We start from the raw sequence: 19,514 nt of genomic DNA on the forward strand, positions 1-19,514 counted from the left end.
AATACTAATCGTTTTTTTTTATGAGGTTTGACTATTTGCGAAATTGCTATTTGTTCACTTTCAAGTCTGAAAGAAGCATGAACTTATGCAATTTATATTTCCTTTGAAAATGTCAACTTCAGCCCTAAATGTTTGTTTGGCGTGGTTGTAGTGTTTTGCTTATTGCTATTTTTCTTTGATCTGTATTTACTGATTTCTAACTGATGAATACTTTCAGACCATTATGCAACTGGCCAATCAGCAAAACTTTTTATGCGATCATGTCAACTTTTGTCATCCATTTTGTCACAAACGCATCCTCAGATCATGTGACCGCATAGTGGCGACAGTGAGCAACCTATTGTCGAAACATGAAAGGGTAAGTTTTGAGAAATTTGGCTGATGATTTTTGAATCTGCCCAAAGCAAACGAGTAGCGATGAACACTCACGGTTTTCTGCACACTAAAGCAATGTATTCTACTCTACGTTCGATGATAATTTTCATGGTTTTCTGGATTTTCAGTTGTTTTCTTTCTCGATTACTTTTTAAGGGGTGGTCGAAACAAACGTAAGCCTATCCAAAAACGAGTCTTTTGCTCACTTCGTTTTCACGCAAAACTTTTTATTTTTATTTTGTTTCAAAAGAAGAGCAATTTTGTTTATTTTTTGCAAATTCAAAACGAAACGAAGCATATTCCAATCATTCAGACTTGTCACAGAAAAGCATTTTGAAATATTTTGTATTGACACACCGCTTCACTAGCCTATTCATTTCGCATCGAATTAAATTTTAGCGATTAATTTTGTTTTATTTCGAATTATAAATAGTTAGTTTGAACCGCATCCTATTATTTTCATAATTCTTACAATCAATGCTACAAGTAAGCTTTTCCGACGTGAAATTCAATCTGCAACTGCTTATCTTCTCAATGGGAAATTTTTGTCCGGAAATTTGTCTCAGAAACATTTTTATTGAAACGTTTATTACACGTCTTTCAGGAAGTTACATATTTAAAAATAACGTCCCACATTAATTTAGCGTACATTGCAGGTAGACACAATGAATTCAGAAATAGTGGAAGAGAAAACGACACCTTTTCCATTGTACATGTAAGCGCTTCAGATTTTCCTATTAAAATCCGATCTTGTCAGTATGACGAAAGGAAATAAACATCTATGTGTTTATAAATTTAAATTCCTACTGCAACCGGACGATCAATTCATAGCTAGTTATTACAATATGACATGCATGTGATGTGGCATGCATGTGATATGACATGTATGGGATATGACATGCAAGTGCTATGTTATACATGGGATATGACATACATGTCATATAACATGCATGAGGTATGACATATATGTGGTATGGCATGCATGTGATATGACATGCATGTCCTATGTTATACATCTGATATGACATGCATGTGGTATGACATACATACGATATGACATGCATGTGATATGACATGTATGTGATATGACATGCATGTGATATGGCATGCATGCGCTGTGGCATGTATGTGATATAGCATGCGTGTGTGACAAGTTTAGGCATTTGTTGTTGTGGCTTGGCAATAAAACATTTGTTTAAATTATGAACGTATCATTTGTTTAAAAAAGGCTCGTATTAAAACATATAACATGGTTTGAATAACATTGTAGCCTACATGATAACATCAAATGTTGCATAGACTTTATCCTATCAGTCACCTAATTTAACGTAGCTTATTAATACAATAGGAACCATGCTTGCTGGTGAGAATGCAAAAACCTCTTTATTTATGGAAAAATACCTTGTTTTTCAGATATCTCAAAACTAAAGCGAATTGCTTATCAAGAAGCCCATTGTTGGTGTTATTGAAATCAATATCTTCCCTCTCGTGTGAGATGCTGATTGATCTTTATGCTTTGTGCTGGGAACTACTGCTTGATAGCAACAAGCTATTGGTAGAGTCAGCAGGTATGTTGAAAACGCGAAAAACGTTTTGAAATTCGTTGCAAGGTTAAGTCGATCGACAGCCTGAGTCTGCAATTTGAAAAGGTGTCAATCGTCTTGAGATTAACTTGAGAGTTTTACTCATTGCTCAGTAATTTTCTTTGTCATGTGTATAAGTTTTATCTTCCGGTTACGATTTGCATTTAATAGACAGGAACTCAATTTTTTGTTTTCACGTTTAAACATGTCGTTAAGTCTTTTACCAGTATTGTTATCTCTGCTGCTCTTGATGGACAACGTGGAGTTGCAAGGGGACCCTAACCCTATATTTTAGGTTTGAGCTCAACCACCAGTCTGAACATCCATACCCAGCAAACCCTACCTATAAGTTAAACTAATATTTTGTAGCCGACTTGGAACTCTGAACTTTTACCCAACGTTTCTTGGAATGTTGGTCGGACGCTTTCACCTCTTGACTACGCACGTTATTGTTCAACGGCTCTCTTTTACACTGAAATTATAATAGCCTAATAGTTAATAATTTGACAAATCATAATTCAAGTGCTTGCTCAAATACCAGTTGTTATCTTTCAGCTTCTCTGTTTTTGCTTTGTGCTATTAAAATCAAACGGGATGTCTGCAAGAGCTTTATCAGTGAATTGAAGCACCCTGATCCGGGCCACCGGATCAGCGCATTAAAAAAAATTCGAGTGCTTTGGGAGAATAGAAGCTCAGTGTGGAAGAATACAGAGACGCACGCAAGGGACAATAAAGATGCTGGATTCACGGTAAATAGTCCTTGAAGCAAGCTTGTAGTCGCAAACAAATTTTGCTTTCAAAGTACCGGTAAAAGCATATTAAAACAACTAAAAACTGCTGTGGTGAATAGATACTTAGACTACAAAGCATTTGATTGAAAGATGTAAATTGGACAATGGCGACCGGTTAGCAGTATCAATGCTTATTTCTTCGGTGATACAACTGCTACCAAGTAACTCCATGATCTCGTTGTTCGGTAACGTTCTTTTCGAATTGCTTGTTGTGAAACCTGATGAAGAGTTGGTTGGTTGGTTACAAAACTTGAAAATTGCGAGTAGAATGTTGCTCATGGTAGCTCGAAGCTTCAGGTTTTCGACTGACTCTCTTCAGGAGCTATCGTCAAAATAAAATAAACCTAAAAGTGGTGAAGTAGCCTATTTATAGTAGAAAAAAAAAATGTAAATTTGGTTAATCAAAATAATTCAAAATTAACGAAGATGTTTTAAGGCATGAACGAATTCTTTTTGGCGGCATAAGATTAAACGTGTGGGTAACTAGCCACGACTTCCAAAATTATCTACATTAGGTTGAATTAAAAAAATTTTAAGAAACAAGTTACTTTGTTAATTAGGGTATTCTGATCTTAGCAGGCCAAAACCAACTTTTGAAATATTTCTTTCTGCTAAGATTGAATAAAGAATATGTCGTTTCTTGATAGTTTCCTGTTGCAAATACCTCCTTTGCTCTATCTCCATCATCCTTGGGTTTAGAGTCAACTCCTCTTCCCGATCCACCATGGATTCCGCACATTCTTGATGTTGATCAAATTGTTGCACAAAGAGGAACTACCGTGCAAAGTGCAGCAATCTTATCATCAGATAAACTGTAATTGTCCAACTTATTTTTTTTTTCTTACTGAAATATTTTAAGTCTCAATTCTTTGAGTTTGTTTCATTTGTTTTTTTGATTATTATTATCAGAACAAAACGAATATTTCCCATGGCATAGCAAAGATATAGAAAAGGGTAAAAGCTACAAAACGCTTTGAAAATTTGTTCCTCTGGCATAACCATACGACGTCATATGTCCAGTTGTTCACTTGCTTACACAACCTTATTCAAAACCGTGTAGAATCCCTGGTAGAACCTTTGTTTTTGAAGTCAAAAATGAGATTTAAAAGAAACTCCACTCTTGCAAATTTTCGTACGCATCAAAACGTTGTGGACGTTTGTATATTTGAAAAAAAAACACGAAGTAAGAGGAATGTTCATGTAGAAAAAATGTTTATATGAAAAAAAGCATAAATAATAAAACAAACTCTTTTTTCTTTCTAAATTCTAGTATTTCCTCAAACTAAGTGTTTATTTTTGCACCTTTTTGATGTTTCATTTCCAGTACCCGGACGTAACTTGTACAGAGGATTGTGGACATTTCATAGCGTGCTATTTGCTGCTGGTAATTTTGTTGTCGCACAACCACAAAAAAATTTACTAACTGATGGTCGCTTTCGTAAAATAGCTTGGTGTGGTTTCAGATCTTACCATCGAGAAGAGGAGCTAAAGCAGTTGATTCGGCAAGAAGAAGAAGAAAGAGCAGAAGCGAGAAAAAACTTCCATTTTACCAACATCCCGGTCATCCAACATATTGTTACTGAAGCAAAAAAGAGAAATGAAGCTGAACCAGATTGCGGTGAGTACGTGCCAGATTGCGGTGAGTGCGTGTTTTGCCGTATGACGTATCAGACATACATCCACTGATGGAAGATGTGCAGTATATTTAGTGCACGGGAAAGAAAGGAAGCCGATCTTTGTGTTCATCTTCAGGCATGCCATTAAATCTCTTGCCAAAGACGCATCCGCATATATTCTTCAATAGAGTCAAATTGGCGCCCTTTTGATTGTCGTAACAAGTCTCTCACCACTTGCCAATGCAGCCGACGTGGCGGTAAAAACATCCATTATCGATGATGAGTATGTTTCTCATCAGATGCAGATCATTTTTCCTAGCCTCTCTGTCATTTGAAATTACAACAATAGCATGTACTGTCAGTAGTTCTACCAGTTCTACAAACAAAGCATCAGCTACATTATGTTCTAATACTAAAGGCGACTTTGCTGCGCAGACAATCCATGTGAAATTCGTCGTTACTCGTCTCGACCGGTACAAACCGGTTCAACCTTGGTCATCGGAGATTCCCGCAAAGAGGACACTCGCTCGAACCGATCAAGCCTTATTCATGGAGTTCGATCTATTCACCCTGACTCCAGTAAGTTGTTTGTCATGTCGATGTCAAGGACTAAACTCGCACATGACTAGGGAACTGTGTTCCGAAAGCAAATGCAAACCGCTACTACCACAGCGAACCCGCAGGCCGCAGCATCAGACTAAAACAGGTCGTTTGAATCTACATTTGTTAAGGAATAAAGTAAGGATTACGCATTTGTACGTCTACATCCCTGTTCCCTGCCAAAAAAAAGTCTGGTGACGTTGAAATAATGTAAAAAAAGAAGAAGTTTTGTTACTTGAGAAAAAACTAGAATGTTCGGACTTCCACAAAGCTTTTGTTTAGAGAAAGCAATCGATTTATAAGATTGATTGAAAAGGCACAGCATTTCCTTTTTTGATTATACCGTTTTAGAGACTTTTCACTGAATAATATTAACATAATAACTTCTTGCGATTTTCTGGTTTAGATTTGTGCTGTTATCGTTTTATAAATCCCTCAGTTAACAAAAAAATAAACAAATGCTGTTCCAGTAGCTATCGCGCGTTTGTGAATGCATGAAACATTATTATTTCTCAAACATTAACATTGTGGATGAAACATTATTATTTATTTGTGATTGCTTCCAGGCTTTGCAGATAACGTTTCTCGCCCCAATTCTTGTGTTTTCCCCCCGGCTATTGGTGATTGCGTTCCAACAGTCATTCAATTAATATTAGATGTGGCCACGACTAAGGATGGACAATCTGGCAAGTGTAGCTTACGTTTGATTTGAATGTGGATGACTTTTTTTTCGTTTGTGTGAAAACAGTTCAGTGGCCTTCTGCAACTCAGCTCAGTAGATCTGAGATCGATTCCAGGTCCGCTCATACCAAAGACTTCAAAAGCGTTGCAGATTATGTTTTTACTTGCATGATAAGTCGGACAGTAATCTGGTGGCATCTTAAATCTGATACAAAATTAAAACTGAGCCTTGTCGCTAAAAATTCTTAGCAGTTGTAAAGCGACAATAAATAAAACCGTAACATTATTATTATTATTGTTTGTGTGAATCAAACACTAACTATTCTCCGAAAATTTGATCATGTTAACTTGGTTTCAGTGAGCAGCGTTGCGAAGTCGGTGACCACCAGTTGTCTAAACGAAGATTCCAATCTGTTTGTTCGAAGCTTGGCCGAGAAGTTGTTCTGTCAAGAAGAAAAGGAAGATGAAAGATTCAAAGCTCTCTGGATTATCCGCAACCTCCCAACCTTCCTCCCAGATCTGAGTCCAAATGTTGCACATTTACTTTTTGTACAAATTGTAAGTTAAAGCTTTGGTAGAGAGTTTGCATTTTTGAACATGCAATAGTTCACATAGTTTACATATAAAACAAAATATCTAACATGTTTTGTATGTGATAGTACATTATGTTAAACCCGCAAAGGTTACTTTGTTTTGCTTGTCTATGGTTCAAAAATTGTAAGTTCAAAGAGAAATCACTTTATTTGCTAATCAGATTCTGTGAAACAGTGGTACACAATAAGCCTATACCACAATAACACACAATTCACCAACATAGAGAAACGCTTAATTAGTGCGCTTGGTGTTAAATAATTTCATCAGATTAGCCACAGTAGCAAAAGGCCATTCGGTAAGCTTGTCAGCTGCTCACAGCAGGTCAATGGTCATGTTATTTAAATATTGCTAAGAGGGAGCAACAATACTGTATGTTTGTAATGCAAAGTTTATTGATTGTGAAATGTGTATTTGTCCATCAACGTATGGGCAGCTGAATTACCGATATTTTTAAAGTTTGAAAGATGCAAATGACAGAAACCGGTAAAAAAATTTTTTTTTCTATTTTTAGTTTAAATAATGTCACAATTAACTTTTAAGAGAGGTCAGTATTGAAAAGAATAACGAGGCAACATGATTTGATAGAAAAATCATAAGATTGCAAAAGCAAAAATATTTTTTAAAAAAATTGACGTTCTGTCAATCAAGCTTGACTAACTTAAAAAAATATACATAACACTAAACGTTTTTCTGAACTCTGTCATTTCAAATTTTGTCTTAGATAGAAAGTGTGATCCAGTACAACCGCACGTCAAAGATCAGCGAACCTGTCGTCATTCCAAGCACATTTGCTTTTTGTTCGGTTTTGCCCCTTTCAAAGGCGTTTGATTTTAAAATCATTAAGCAAGTTCTCAGAAAACAACAAATAGAAATGCAGGTAAGTACAATAATTAGAACTTTGGATGACAGCCTAGCTGAGCTCGTAACAGCCGGAAAAAAGTCGCCGTATTTGCGTCGTTTTAGACTTTGAAGCCATTGCAATTTTGTTGTTGTCTGGGGTGTCTAAACCTTACTATCTTTGCAACTTTAGAGGCTGTGCATTACGCTTAAAGCATGCGTTTAACAGCTGATGTATTGGAATATCAATTGTGCTTTTTCAAAATACTTTATGCTATATACTTGTTTCTATTTTAGCTACTAGTTACCGCTGGAATGCAAGGAACCAAACAGTTGTCCGTATGGAGTGAAGAGCACCCATGTAACTTTGCATACCCGGTATGAATTGCCAAATAGTTGCCTAAAACGAACTGTTTTATTTATAAGAATCTAAATAAAGAATTATCGGCTACCCAATTTTCGGGCTGAATTTTTTCAGAGCTATTCATATGCAGTAAATGTCATCTTTTCTTCAGTGTTTTTGTTGCATTGACTGAAGGTGAGTGAGTATAGCTATAAGTTGTCTCGGCCGACTTCGAATATATTTTGTCCTTTCTTGTGTATCCAGAATGAAGAAAAGTTTAGCAATATGCTACGTGTGTCCGAATAATAACAGCTCTACATTGGAAGCGAACGATTTTTAAATGTTTTTTCCTCATTTTTATATAAAAACGTATTAATGTTCATTTATGCATTTTCTCTTCAGTAAATAGGCTTTCTGGTCCACAGCCCAACAAACCTTGTCATTTATTTATAAAAAAGTTATGTTATAGATCCAAGTTACTGACTACAGTACTTTTGAACATGTTCTCACGGAAGGTGCTAAATCTCTGGATATCCCTGAATCGGAACGTCCACTGCAGCAAATGGAAGACCCGAACACAAAACTCATATTGTGTCATCACTGTTACGTCAGAGATTTCTACACATGTCGCAAAAACGCCACACCTCAAGTACGGGAAAAAAGTGGAAAAGTGTTTTAATCCTAATCAAAAAATAAAGAGCCTAAACTGTAGATACAAAACTCATGTTCATAATCTACAGGTTGGGCGCTTTATTTTTTCATTAGATTGACTAGACGCTCCAACCATTTTGCTCCTCCAGTACATTTCAATCTCTTCAAAGTCAAACATTTCAATGCAAACATGTGACACGGTCGACTTCGTCTATTTAGTTTAAACTTCAGCTACATTTCTATTCATAATTGCATAATGAATTAGCCTACTTTAGACTATGAAAACCAATTTTAAAGTTTTCTTTTTCCACTATCCTTGTTTAAAATAAGGTTTATGACATGAATGAAAGCCTTACTTAACAAAGTTCATCAAAGACAATTGCTTTAATTTATTGATCAATTTCAACCTGCATATTTAAAACACCATCATTGCACATTATTGTTACTTTTAAAAATACTATTTTCTCTCCAGATATCCTTCGTAAGGCTTGACCATGAAGAAGCAATCTGCAGGTTGTCACGAAGGGTGGCTCAGATGAAGCAAGCTGAAATAGGAAGACTGCGCTTGACTCTAGAAGGTCTTCGAAGTCATCAGAATGACACGGATAAAGAATTAAACGCAACTTTTATAGAAGCGGAATTCAACAAGTTGTGGTCCTTTCCAAGAAAGGTCAAAACTTTTTTCTATGTTATGGTTACTTGCTTCTCATGCTAAGATATAAACAGAAAAGTTAGCCTAACATAAGAAAACATGATGTAAGAAATCATGAATGTGCGTTTTTGTGTACTTAGCTTACCTCTTATCTAACTGAGAACGATCATTCTTCACAGACCTATCGGTGGATACTGACAGATTCATTTTTATTGTTTACACATAAAAACTTTGGTGTTTATAGTTTTCACCATTTTATGATTTCGGATATGTTTTCTTCGACGAGATTGCTTCTCAGATCGAAAGACCCTTTGGCAGTCATGCTAGTGTCAGAATTAGAAGAGTTTGCAACGTTATAAATTGTTAAATTATTGTCACTATGGTGTTTTAGGCGATGGATGCGGAATTTTACTTGTTTGACTCCAAATATGGAAATGAAATTCGGAACCTGGACGCCATCCAAAAATATTATTGGATTGAATTGATTTCAGAAATTTTGTTGTCTTTATCAAGTAGGATTTCAACATTTTTTTTGTTAATATTATTAAACAAAAAGTAGCGGCGGGATGACGCAGCAGATAAGACGTTGACTTTGCAATAATGCAAACCTCGTTGATGAGCACCTTAACCCAAGGTGTAATAAATTGGGTGGGCATAGTTGCCATAAGGAAAGGCGGTCGAGAGAAAGGAACTGGCAACCCTAATCTCGTTAATGCCAAAGACCCAGTGCGATGAGAAACTTATCTTCTCATTCCACGAAGCTCAACCGATAACTGAGAATGGGACCAAATCTTTCTAAACGTTGATTTTTCAACAGCTGGTCCAATGATTCTCAAAAATTACATTAAAGTTTGTTACCTTTTAAAGACGTAAAGTATGTTCATACTCTCCTTTAAAATAAAGCTACATTTTTGCAAGCAAGGTAGTCTTTTCAAAGCCTTGTAGGCTATTTTATTCCGATATAGGCTACTGCATTGGCCTAATATTCAATAAACTAAAAAAAAACAATAAACGAAACGGTTGGGATTAGTTCTAAAGCAACGCATTTCAAAGACTGCTTTCCAATTAGTGGCACCTAATTAATGGAATAATAATTCACAGACAACGACACTTCAACAGTTGGAAACCTTGCTCTGTCAATCTTAGTGGTTAAAACTCTGTCAATGATTCAAAGCTTCTACAAGTATGGAAAACTGCCAGGATTAAGCTATAAAAGAAGCTTTCTTAGTCTGAGGATAAAGACTTTCACAATCAATCAATACTTTCTTTATTAAACAGGTGAATCCTCGTGGGAAAACAACTTAAGCTTTTTCATGCACGCGTGGAGCGCTGCCTTGGTGATCCATTGCGAACAGGCTCCAATTCTAAGAGTTCTCTCTGCTGCCATTATCAACTTCCTTGTACACTTCAGCCACACGTTCACATTGCACGGATACAGTTTAGTTTTGCCTTCAATGCTCAAGGTATAGACCTTGTGAAAGTGCATGCGATAGCGTGTCAACGTCTAAAGCAATGATTTAATTTGGTGTAAGAGATAAGTATACGTGAATGTGAATTGTGATAAGTGTAAGAGGTGTCAGTCTTGTAAGAAATGGGATTAGCGAGTTCTTCTCTGCTCAAAATCATTCTTCTAAGTGTTTTTTGAAACTCAATTTCATGTGCCTACACGAAATCACGTTTAGGTGTACAGCAAGCACAACAACAACAACACCATCACGGCTTGTCTCGACATGGTGTTAGCACAAATGTTCACCGTTCACAGACAACCCTTCCTCTTGCAGTTGTTTGCTAGTGCAGCGCCTCTCTTGTCGGTAAGAAGTTGTTTTCTTTTTTGTTAAATATGATTTTTGAAAAATTTAAACCAACATTTAGCTTTGTAAATCTTTGCGAAATCGGAAGTGATGCGTAGTTTAATTAAATAAACTTTTTTTTTCTTTTTTCTACGTTGACACCTTTTTGTTATGCATCAACACACCAGTAGGCTTTGTGAAAGTGTATTTGCCAGGTTACAACTTCTTGATTGTTACTTCTGTTTTGGCTCGTAATCTATAAAAAATCTAATTATTATGGAAGAATCATAATAAACTTTACCGTATGTTACCTTAATATTTATGAGGAATATTAGTTGGAATCATTGCCGTTAACAAATATCTTCTCCATAAGAATTTATTTTTTAGTGCGTTTTTGAATTTTTTTTTAGCTATACCTCACGTGGGTTTGTTTTTACAGGAATACAATATCAACGCTGTGTTCGAACGAACGGAAGAAGAAGATCAAATTTCTCCGGAAAGCTTTTTCCGTTTATTATTATCTCTGACTAAGTCCGAGACTTTCGATGAACTTCACGTAATCCCAGTTTTTAACATTATACTTAATGAACGCAGCAATCGTGCGGTTTTAATCTTCTTTTTTTTTTGATTTTCAGTGAAGTTTCAAGGTGTGGTTCAACTGTTGTCAGACACCCCGTCAGCCCCGATAGCTCAGTGGTTACGCGCATGGCTCAAAATCACGCGAGGCTGGTTCGACTCTCGGGGTGTGCGCTTGAGCAACGCATTCTAAGGACTGCTTTCCATTCCGCGGCACCTGATGGATGAAATAATTCGCCGGCAACAACACTTCAACAATCGGAAAACTTCACTCTGTCAATCTCGGTAACTGGCCCTGTGTCAAGAGCCTCTACAAGTATGCGAAACTACCAGGAATAACCTATCAAGGCTTTGTCAGTCCGAGGATAAAGATTCAAAACCAACCAACCATATTTTCGCTGGTACTCGAGACGATCAATAATGTGTGCACATTAACTCAAACATCACACTATTTGCACCGGTATTCGTCGTGTAACTTGAGTGTTTCTAGCTCATCTTGTAACAGAAACCCGTTACGTTTATGATGTAACCCAAATAGTAGGCTTATTATTCGACGTTCATTGAAAATAGTATTTATATCTACGCAGGTGTTGAGTGGCGTTTACAGCGAGAAGCCTTTGAAGCCAGCAGATACTTGTTTGGAAACCGACCCGCCTTCTGTTTCTTTCAACGACTATTTCAGGTAGAAGTGGAAGAAAAAAGACTATGTTTTTAGATATCGTCTATTTCTCTATTATGTTTGATTATAAGTCCTCAAACTCAACTCTTGACAAACTCAAACTCTCGACAAACTCAAACAAACTCTTGACAAGTCTTCAAACTCAAATCTTGACAAAAATTCTGGGCAGGGACGTAGCTAAGGGGGAGGGGGTTTGAGGAAGAACTGCCCCCCAAAAATTTCGTTTGCCCTCCTCCCGAAATAAAAATGTTTTAGTACCATTGTAATTCATGCTTAATGACGTTTGCCTCCCCAATAGTTACTTTTACCCACATTAAGTTTTCTTTCTAGCTGCGTCACTGGTGCTGGAATACACAATATATGGATTATATCATGTTAGTTTGATTTGCCTGAAAAATGTAAAGCTATTACGACTAAACGCAAGTTCTTTCTCAGACTTTGCATCACCGTGATAGCCTACCAACCGGAAAGCAGTCGGACACTGGAAATGTTGATCATTTTAAACAGCATCTTGCCTTGTTACTTGCAACACATAAAGAAGACCAGAAAACCATCTGATGGTGAGTCTTTCATTATTTGCTATGTAGCCAAGGTCTGCTCTAATTTGATTGAAATCGGAATCATTCAAGTCAGCTTCAGAAGTATCTGAATCGATCAACTTTGACTCCTTATGACATCCTTAAGCTAAAATTTTATGATTTGTTTTCAAAACGTAAATTAATTGTAGTTTGTAGATCATGCTTCAGAGTCTGTTTAGGTAGAAAAAAAATGATATTTTGTTACTAAAAGGGCTTAAAATGGCGTTAAAAGGCCTGAACAGTACAATAGGACGTTTGGACCTTCATTTTTGTTCGTTTGGACTAGGATTGTAATTCATATTTTGTTGCAGAGGTGTCGCTAATATCGGAATTGGGAGTCAACATCCGTTTTCTTCTTGTGAGTGTGGAACCCTTGACCAAAACAATAAATGCATCTTCCTCCTCCCAGCAGCAACAGCAGTCGCAAGCTCCTCTTCACTCCAAGCTTGGAAGAAAGTTCAGCAGTTTAAGAGATGGAAACGCTCACGCAAACGAATGGTTAGTTATTTTAAAAAGTTTGTAAGCTTTGAATAAAAATGCAACCAAGAATACTGTTTGTTCTATTTTGTAAAATGGTCAGATGTGATGTTTTTTGTTTTCGTAACCAGTGTCCGGTACTTTCATCCATCTTACGAAAACGCTTTTTATGCATGTGTACTGACGAGGGATTCGTCATTAAATTTAACAATACTGCATCAGTCCGCATCATGCATTGCACAGCACTGTGGAGACTGGTAGAGATAAAGATGATACAGGAGAGAAGAGACAACCCACGGAAGAGTTCGTTGCTCCTCGGGATGCTACTCTGCAACTTTGCTCAGTGTTTTACACCTCTGCAACCTCCAGGTAAAGCATGTTTTTAGACGTAATAATAACGTTTACTGTACTATATTGTCACGTCCAGTGATATTGATAGGAGATTTAGGTTTCTGTTCTCGGGCTCAAGATGATTTTAAGAGCCTGAAACTTTTCAAACAGGCCCCGGAACTTGAATAAATCACTGCTCATTTTTTTAATACAATGTGTTTTCTTAGAAATGTCTCGATTTGGGCCCGAGAATCTCATGGTACTAGGCCCAAATTATCCTTTCAATGGCCCTGGTCATGTCCTCATTTTGATTTAGATTTACCGATGGTTTCTTTCTTTGTAGAATAAACACTTTGAAAGGAAGTCAAACTGAAGATATTCTCAAGACCAAGTCTCACGTCCGTCTGGCTGAGATTGCAAACTCCTTACTGAGGGTAAGCTATAACCAAGAAACTATTTCAATGTATTCAACTAACCATTGCTTTAAATCAAATCACACTTTTGTGGTGATAAACCACACTTCTTCGTCGTATGAGCTGTTCTTCCGGACTATATGTTTGGGCATGATGTCATCAGCCACTCGACAGTCTCGTCGTCCAAGGCCTTCAGTCCAAGCGTTCCATGTGGTGGTTGATGGATTGGGCAGTCATTTGGGCAGTTCTATTGGGCAGTTCTATTATAATAGATGACTGCATTTTCGAAATGGCGGCATTCCCTTCCATAGGGCAATCTAGAAAACAATTCTTCTCATGTGTGGGTGCAGTAGGGAGTAAAAATCTTTATATTACCCCAATGAATTCAACTTGGTGCAGCTTGATGTACGGATCGCTCATGTACATTGAATCAGTGACTGGCAGTCGTTTATGTGGTAGGCTACGATTTGGTTAGTTGGTTTTAAATCTTTATCCTCGGACAAACAAAGCCTTGATAGGTTATTCCTGGTAGTTTCGCATAGGCCTACTTGTAGAGGTTCTTGGCGCAGGGCCGGTTACCGAGATTGACAGAGTGAAGTTTTCCGATTGTTGAAGTGTTGTTGCCGGAGAATTATTTCATCCATTAGGTGCCGCTGAATGGAGATCGGTCCTTAGAATACGTTGCTCAAGCGCACACCCCGAGAGTCGAACCAGCGCCGCTTGATCTTGAAGCTTTTTCGTTGAAGAAGTCACGCGCTAACCAACTGAGCTATGGGGCGGACAATTTATAGGAAGTGGTTCGACAGCTTTTGCGTGGAAGGTTAAACGATTTCCTTCTAATTATTGACTTTAGCTCATATTTTAAAAATTTAACTTTAAAGTGATAACTCGACTGTAAATATGAACCCATGTGATGCGAATCTAAAACGAGAAATGTTTTAGCTTTTAACAGACGAATCTGTGCCATCAGTGAGCATTGGCTTGGCATTCTATGTGAAGCACGTTCTCCCTATCGTTGATTGGTCGGTTGAAGACGCCCGTCCCGCCCTTTTCATCGTACTGAAGAGGTTGGATCGCTTTTTCGGAAAAATCAGCAAAGGTTATTCTTTCAGGTAAGGTTGTTTTGTTTAGGCGCAACTGTTGTTCAACGCAAGTAGCCAGGTCTTGGTAAAAAAAAATTTCATGTTTTTTGCTTCTTGTGGATTGTTAGACTGCAAAGCGATAGTCAGCGACTGGCAATGAATCAACCAAAAAATGGAATCTAATCTCAAAACTAGTGCTTTAAGAGATAGACATTATCTCACTCATGTTCAATTTTACTAAATTTTCGTATTTGCTAACGCGGAAGCCAAGTCACATAAGCTTTGTATGACATAAATCTTTCATTGCAATTAAAAATACCTTTGGAATGGAAAAATAATTCAACATCAACACAAACTGAGAGTAAACGCAGATTAGTGCAGAATAAATTGTTTCGTAGTTTTCTTAACAATATTTTTTTTTCTAGAAAAGGGTCGGATTTGCGAACTATATCGATGATGGTGAGCGGGCTATGCACTCTCTTAGCAAGACAACCGGTCGTGGCTCATATTCCTCACCTCAAAACCTTTGTTTCTGTAAGTACTTGTGTATGTCTGGGTGAAGAGAAGACATGATGTTATTTATTTCATTTGATGCATACACAGTTTATCTTTGTTAAAAATAGGCTATGTAGGCCAATCCGTTTACCAAAGTAACTTTAGTATTTAGCCTCTTTGTAAGGTATAAACCGCCGCTTGTTTTCGAACTTTTTATTTCAGAGCACCATTTAATTTCAGAGCACCATTTATTTTAGAACACCATTTTACTTCAGAGCACATGACCTGTATGCCTATTAAACAAGATAGTATTTCATTAAAAATCTTTGATCGAAATTCACGCAACGTTTATTGCAGGCTGGCATTACAATGCAAGTAGGCACGGCCGACTTGCCTTCATCGAATGAGTCTTCGCAGTGCCAGTGTAATGCCAGGACCAACATCTCAACCATTCTCACCCCCAATCTTATGAAACTCATTGGTAACACAATGTTATAATTTGTATGCTAAAACCCACTAGCAAATTATTCTTTTTTTACATTCCTTCAACGTCTACAATTGTTGAGTCAATGAAAACACGAACAGTTTTTCTGGCTGGGAACATGGAATTGGGTTTTTATCGTGTTTGAAAGCTTGAACGATTTGCACAAAGGTGTTACTCAATCTGAAATTTTATTTCTTTCACTTGTCCTTGCAAAATGTTAGTCTGAGCAACTACTGTACATTACTGCATTGATCATATTTCAACACAATTGAGAAGCTGCAATAGCAATACGGTAGTATGCATTTAAAGTTAATCTGAGTGAAAATTAAGAAAATGAAAATTTATGAGCATCAAAAAAATGAAGAACACATCCGACTGCAATTTTACAAGAACCGACTCCAAATCCTTCCGGATCTATCATTTACTCTGCAGACCTGATAAGAATATGCAGTAATTTAATAAAATAAGTTCTGCAGTAGTTTAGTCGTTGGCAATCCAGCAATATATAGTTTCAAAATTAAATAACTAACATTATTTTAATTTTGAAGTGTTGCAAATACAAGGGGGCGGCGAAGGGTCAAAGTTGCAAGAGTTATTGTCCCTCCATACTTGGAACGATAAGCCAGAGTATGTGCTCTTGAATCTCATCATTCCACTTTGCTTGTGCACTGCCGCGGAAATGCCGTTAGAAAACTTAAACGAAAAGGAAAGACAAGAATGTAGGTTTTGCTTTATTTTAATGCGTTTGACATTTTTTATTTTATCATCTAATATTTTGTTTGTTTGAATGATTCATAACAAAAACGTATGTAATCATTTACTAGTTTGATGGGATGTACGTATACAGACTTGATGCAGTATAAAATACTTAACCTAGCTTTTGTTCTTCTTCCGATTTGTGGCTATTTCACTAAAACATTACAATTTTTTTCATTTCAATTAGTTTCATGAACCTTACATGTTTGATGAAACTGTTAAAAATTAAACCATTGACTGCAACATGCCTTATAGGCTGCTTCAAATGCAGTAGGCCTACTTTCAGGCAATAGAATAATAAATGTAGCCTACTGAGCTACAAGACCAAAGAATCAAAGGGTGCGTATTGAGTTTGATTTCAGACAAAATATCAATGACTTTGTCTTACCATGACGTGAAATGTTTGCTGGACTTTTGCACGAATGTTCTGACGGGAAAGAAGCTTCCAAAAGTAGAGAACATTTGCGCTCACATTGCTACCTCGTCTCCAAGTATGTTTCTGTTAATGACTTAACAGTTGATAGAGTAAGGTTTTGGAACTAATATAAGATGGGTTTAACTTTAATAATAGTTGGTTAGCGATACTTGAATTGGCCAAGTTTGGGAAAAATGACCCCAAACTAAAATAACCTATTCTACATACGGGGAAAGCGTATTCAAAAATAGAAAAATAATCGACCTACTAGCAAGAACTGTGGTGTGGACGTAGTCGGCTATTTTCCATGAGAAATACAAGCATACAGTAATTATGGGCCAGTTGTTACACTAAGCCCGTCAGATGGTTTGGCTCTCTTCCAGCAGCCCAAATACAATCATTAAACCCTATTCTTACTCTGCTAGCCTACTAGATAGAGCGAGAAAACTATTTTCTTGTAAGAGCACACTTCGCATAACGTGTTACGCTATGACATGGTCTAGTTTTAAGAAGCTTCAGTTTTCCTGGTAAGAATCAATTTATTTTGAAATCCAAAAATTTACAGTACAGACCAATGCATTATTATCACGCAACTTTTTGTTAACACAAAAACTATCTTTGCTTCTCAATACTTTGTGAATTTGATTGCTTCCTGCATCAGCCCTTTAAAATGTTTTCTTGTTGAAAATTAAGATGATTAAAACTTGCAAATTTTTCATACTTTTGTTTTTTAAACAGTGACAAAACGACTCTGCGAATTTACATACAATGTGACCTATCTGGCTTTGAGGGTCATTATTGTATGTTTCCATAAGCAGCTTCAACATGGCTGGTACGAACTCTCCTATACGTTAAGAGATATTATCCTTCAGCACATAAGTAAGAATTTTGGTGTTCTGCTTTTTCGTAAGAAATTGTAGCGACGCTACCACATTTTTTGCACGTACTTTTGCAGCTTGTACTAGCATCATTTGAGGTTTATAAAACAATTTTGTTACAAATGCTTCCAAAAGCACTCTCCAGAGTTTAGACGCATCTTATGCTTGCTTACGTGCGAGAACCCAATCACGCACTTTTCTACATTTGTGCAATGTAAAATATGTCATAGATACAATTGGTGCTGCAAAAAATTAACTGCTCCAAACCAACTACTTTCCGTTCTAGGTGGAACAGCAGTGTGGAAATTCATTACATTTTTGATGCGATACAAAACTCCACTGTTGGTTTATTTAAGACCGTACGTTGAAAGACAGGTCAGCCAATAGCATTTCCTGAAGACGTGTTTTCTTCGTTGTTACTGTTTTTAAATTGTGCAGAATCAACTCATCTCTGCAAGGCCATTATTAACAAAAATTGTTGTAAGCAAACCTCTAATATATCTACTTTGTTCATTAGTTTGTGTGCGTTTGCCTCACTGTTATGCCATATCACCTGTTGTAACTTCAGTTGAAGGATAACGTTCACATGACCATGATAGTAATTATTCAACTCACCGAATGAAGAACTGACCGGATAAAGCAACGCTTGGCTCATGAATTAATGCGTGCATGTGATTAAAGTGCGTGCGTTCCGTGCATAAGAATATAATCGCAACTTACAAATCTGTGAAACCTAGCAGATAAAAAGTAAGATTTGTCCATGCCAAAGGTTGTATTGTTAAACTCCTGTCGGTTTCAGCTCTGCTTTTTACCATGCGGAACGCTTTTAGGCAAGAACTTGAATCGAGCGCTGTACTGTAAAGTGTAAATTATAACTACCATTAACAGTTTCTGCAAAGGGAAATACGCTGTATAGAGGGAATGGAACAGAGGCAAATTCTCGAAGATCTTCTCAAGACGAAAAAACACCAATCGATTAGACTCTCTGTTATGATCAATGAGCTTGTTCAAGATGCCAGGGAGTTACGAAGACAACTCGCCAACAAAGGAGGTGCCGTTTTTTTCCTTCATTTCCAGCTTTGCTGATAATTTCTAAACAGCTTTAGATTTGGGCTGTGTGTCTTTGTGTCCAAAACGTTATGATAGGCTGCCTTGACGCTATGCACACGATGTACAGAATAATATGTATTTTTAGTTGTATGTGTGCAGTGTCGGATCTAGAAAAATAATTTTAAAAGAAAAACACTGTTGAGATTGAAATAAGCATTTCAAAGATCAACAAAAGAGACGTGAAGCGATGTAAAAGCGGAAATTTGTGTCGGCGAGAATACTTGCGAATTCACATCTTATGGCAATTTATATTTTAAATGGCATTGTACGTGCTTTGTTGTGCTGTAAGCTAACAGTAACATCGGCCATTTGTGGAATAGAAATCTTGGTAACAAAATGCTTCGCTCCAACTCTCATGTAGGCTATGTCATGGCCACCTAAAGATACGGCCTGATTTGTCACATTTTGCATAAATTTTCAGGTTTTTCTAACTTTGGGCGAACATTTAAATAAATTTTTCTAAAAATTAGATTTTTACGCTTTTATTATTTTTTTCCCCAGATGATACAATAGATTTTAACATCTTCACATGTTGAAAAACTAAGAAAATTTGATTTTGAAGATTTTAGTCAGACTGTTACTTTTCAATAACAGTCTGATTTTGCGTTTTTCAACTTAGTTTTTCTCATTTGCTACTGCTTTCCCAAGGCAACAAAAAAGTTTTATGTCATTAGGAAACCGCAAAACGTAAGAACATCTTAAAAAATGTCAGTCAAGCACCAGCAGTA

At 36.8% G+C, this 19,514-nt stretch overlaps 1 protein-coding gene across 1 annotated transcript in view; it reads left to right on the forward strand.

The window, feature by feature from the left end:
* LOC145780580 (protein unc-80 homolog) overlaps positions 1 to 19,514 on the forward strand; it is a 45,007-nt gene that overhangs the window by 22,819 nt on the left and 2,674 nt on the right. The window contains exons 27-56 of the mRNA XM_082592206.1: positions 218 to 358; positions 1,032 to 1,090; positions 1,789 to 1,943; positions 2,514 to 2,707; positions 3,397 to 3,563; positions 4,213 to 4,367; positions 4,801 to 4,944; positions 5,532 to 5,651; positions 6,005 to 6,204; positions 6,962 to 7,117; positions 7,375 to 7,455; positions 7,890 to 8,069; positions 8,544 to 8,741; positions 9,115 to 9,235; positions 10,002 to 10,186; positions 10,406 to 10,534; positions 10,953 to 11,069; positions 11,677 to 11,771; positions 12,204 to 12,328; positions 12,658 to 12,844; positions 13,067 to 13,192; positions 13,497 to 13,587; positions 14,509 to 14,678; positions 15,074 to 15,182; positions 15,501 to 15,624; positions 16,176 to 16,346; positions 16,746 to 16,874; positions 17,537 to 17,677; positions 17,963 to 18,051; positions 18,565 to 18,727. Coding sequence (XP_082448332.1) covers positions 218 to 358; positions 1,032 to 1,090; positions 1,789 to 1,943; positions 2,514 to 2,707; positions 3,397 to 3,563; positions 4,213 to 4,367; positions 4,801 to 4,944; positions 5,532 to 5,651; positions 6,005 to 6,204; positions 6,962 to 7,117; positions 7,375 to 7,455; positions 7,890 to 8,069; positions 8,544 to 8,741; positions 9,115 to 9,235; positions 10,002 to 10,186; positions 10,406 to 10,534; positions 10,953 to 11,069; positions 11,677 to 11,771; positions 12,204 to 12,328; positions 12,658 to 12,844; positions 13,067 to 13,192; positions 13,497 to 13,587; positions 14,509 to 14,678; positions 15,074 to 15,182; positions 15,501 to 15,624; positions 16,176 to 16,346; positions 16,746 to 16,874; positions 17,537 to 17,677; positions 17,963 to 18,051; positions 18,565 to 18,727 — 4,222 coding nt within the window. The remainder of the gene's footprint in view (positions 1 to 217; positions 359 to 1,031; positions 1,091 to 1,788; positions 1,944 to 2,513; positions 2,708 to 3,396; positions 3,564 to 4,212; positions 4,368 to 4,800; positions 4,945 to 5,531; positions 5,652 to 6,004; positions 6,205 to 6,961; positions 7,118 to 7,374; positions 7,456 to 7,889; positions 8,070 to 8,543; positions 8,742 to 9,114; positions 9,236 to 10,001; positions 10,187 to 10,405; positions 10,535 to 10,952; positions 11,070 to 11,676; positions 11,772 to 12,203; positions 12,329 to 12,657; positions 12,845 to 13,066; positions 13,193 to 13,496; positions 13,588 to 14,508; positions 14,679 to 15,073; positions 15,183 to 15,500; positions 15,625 to 16,175; positions 16,347 to 16,745; positions 16,875 to 17,536; positions 17,678 to 17,962; positions 18,052 to 18,564; positions 18,728 to 19,514) is intronic.

This window comes from Aplidium turbinatum, chromosome 12 (genome assembly GCF_918807975.1).
Source record: "Aplidium turbinatum chromosome 12, kaAplTurb1.1, whole genome shotgun sequence".
NCBI classification, from domain to species: domain Eukaryota; kingdom Metazoa; phylum Chordata; class Ascidiacea; order Aplousobranchia; family Polyclinidae; genus Aplidium; species Aplidium turbinatum.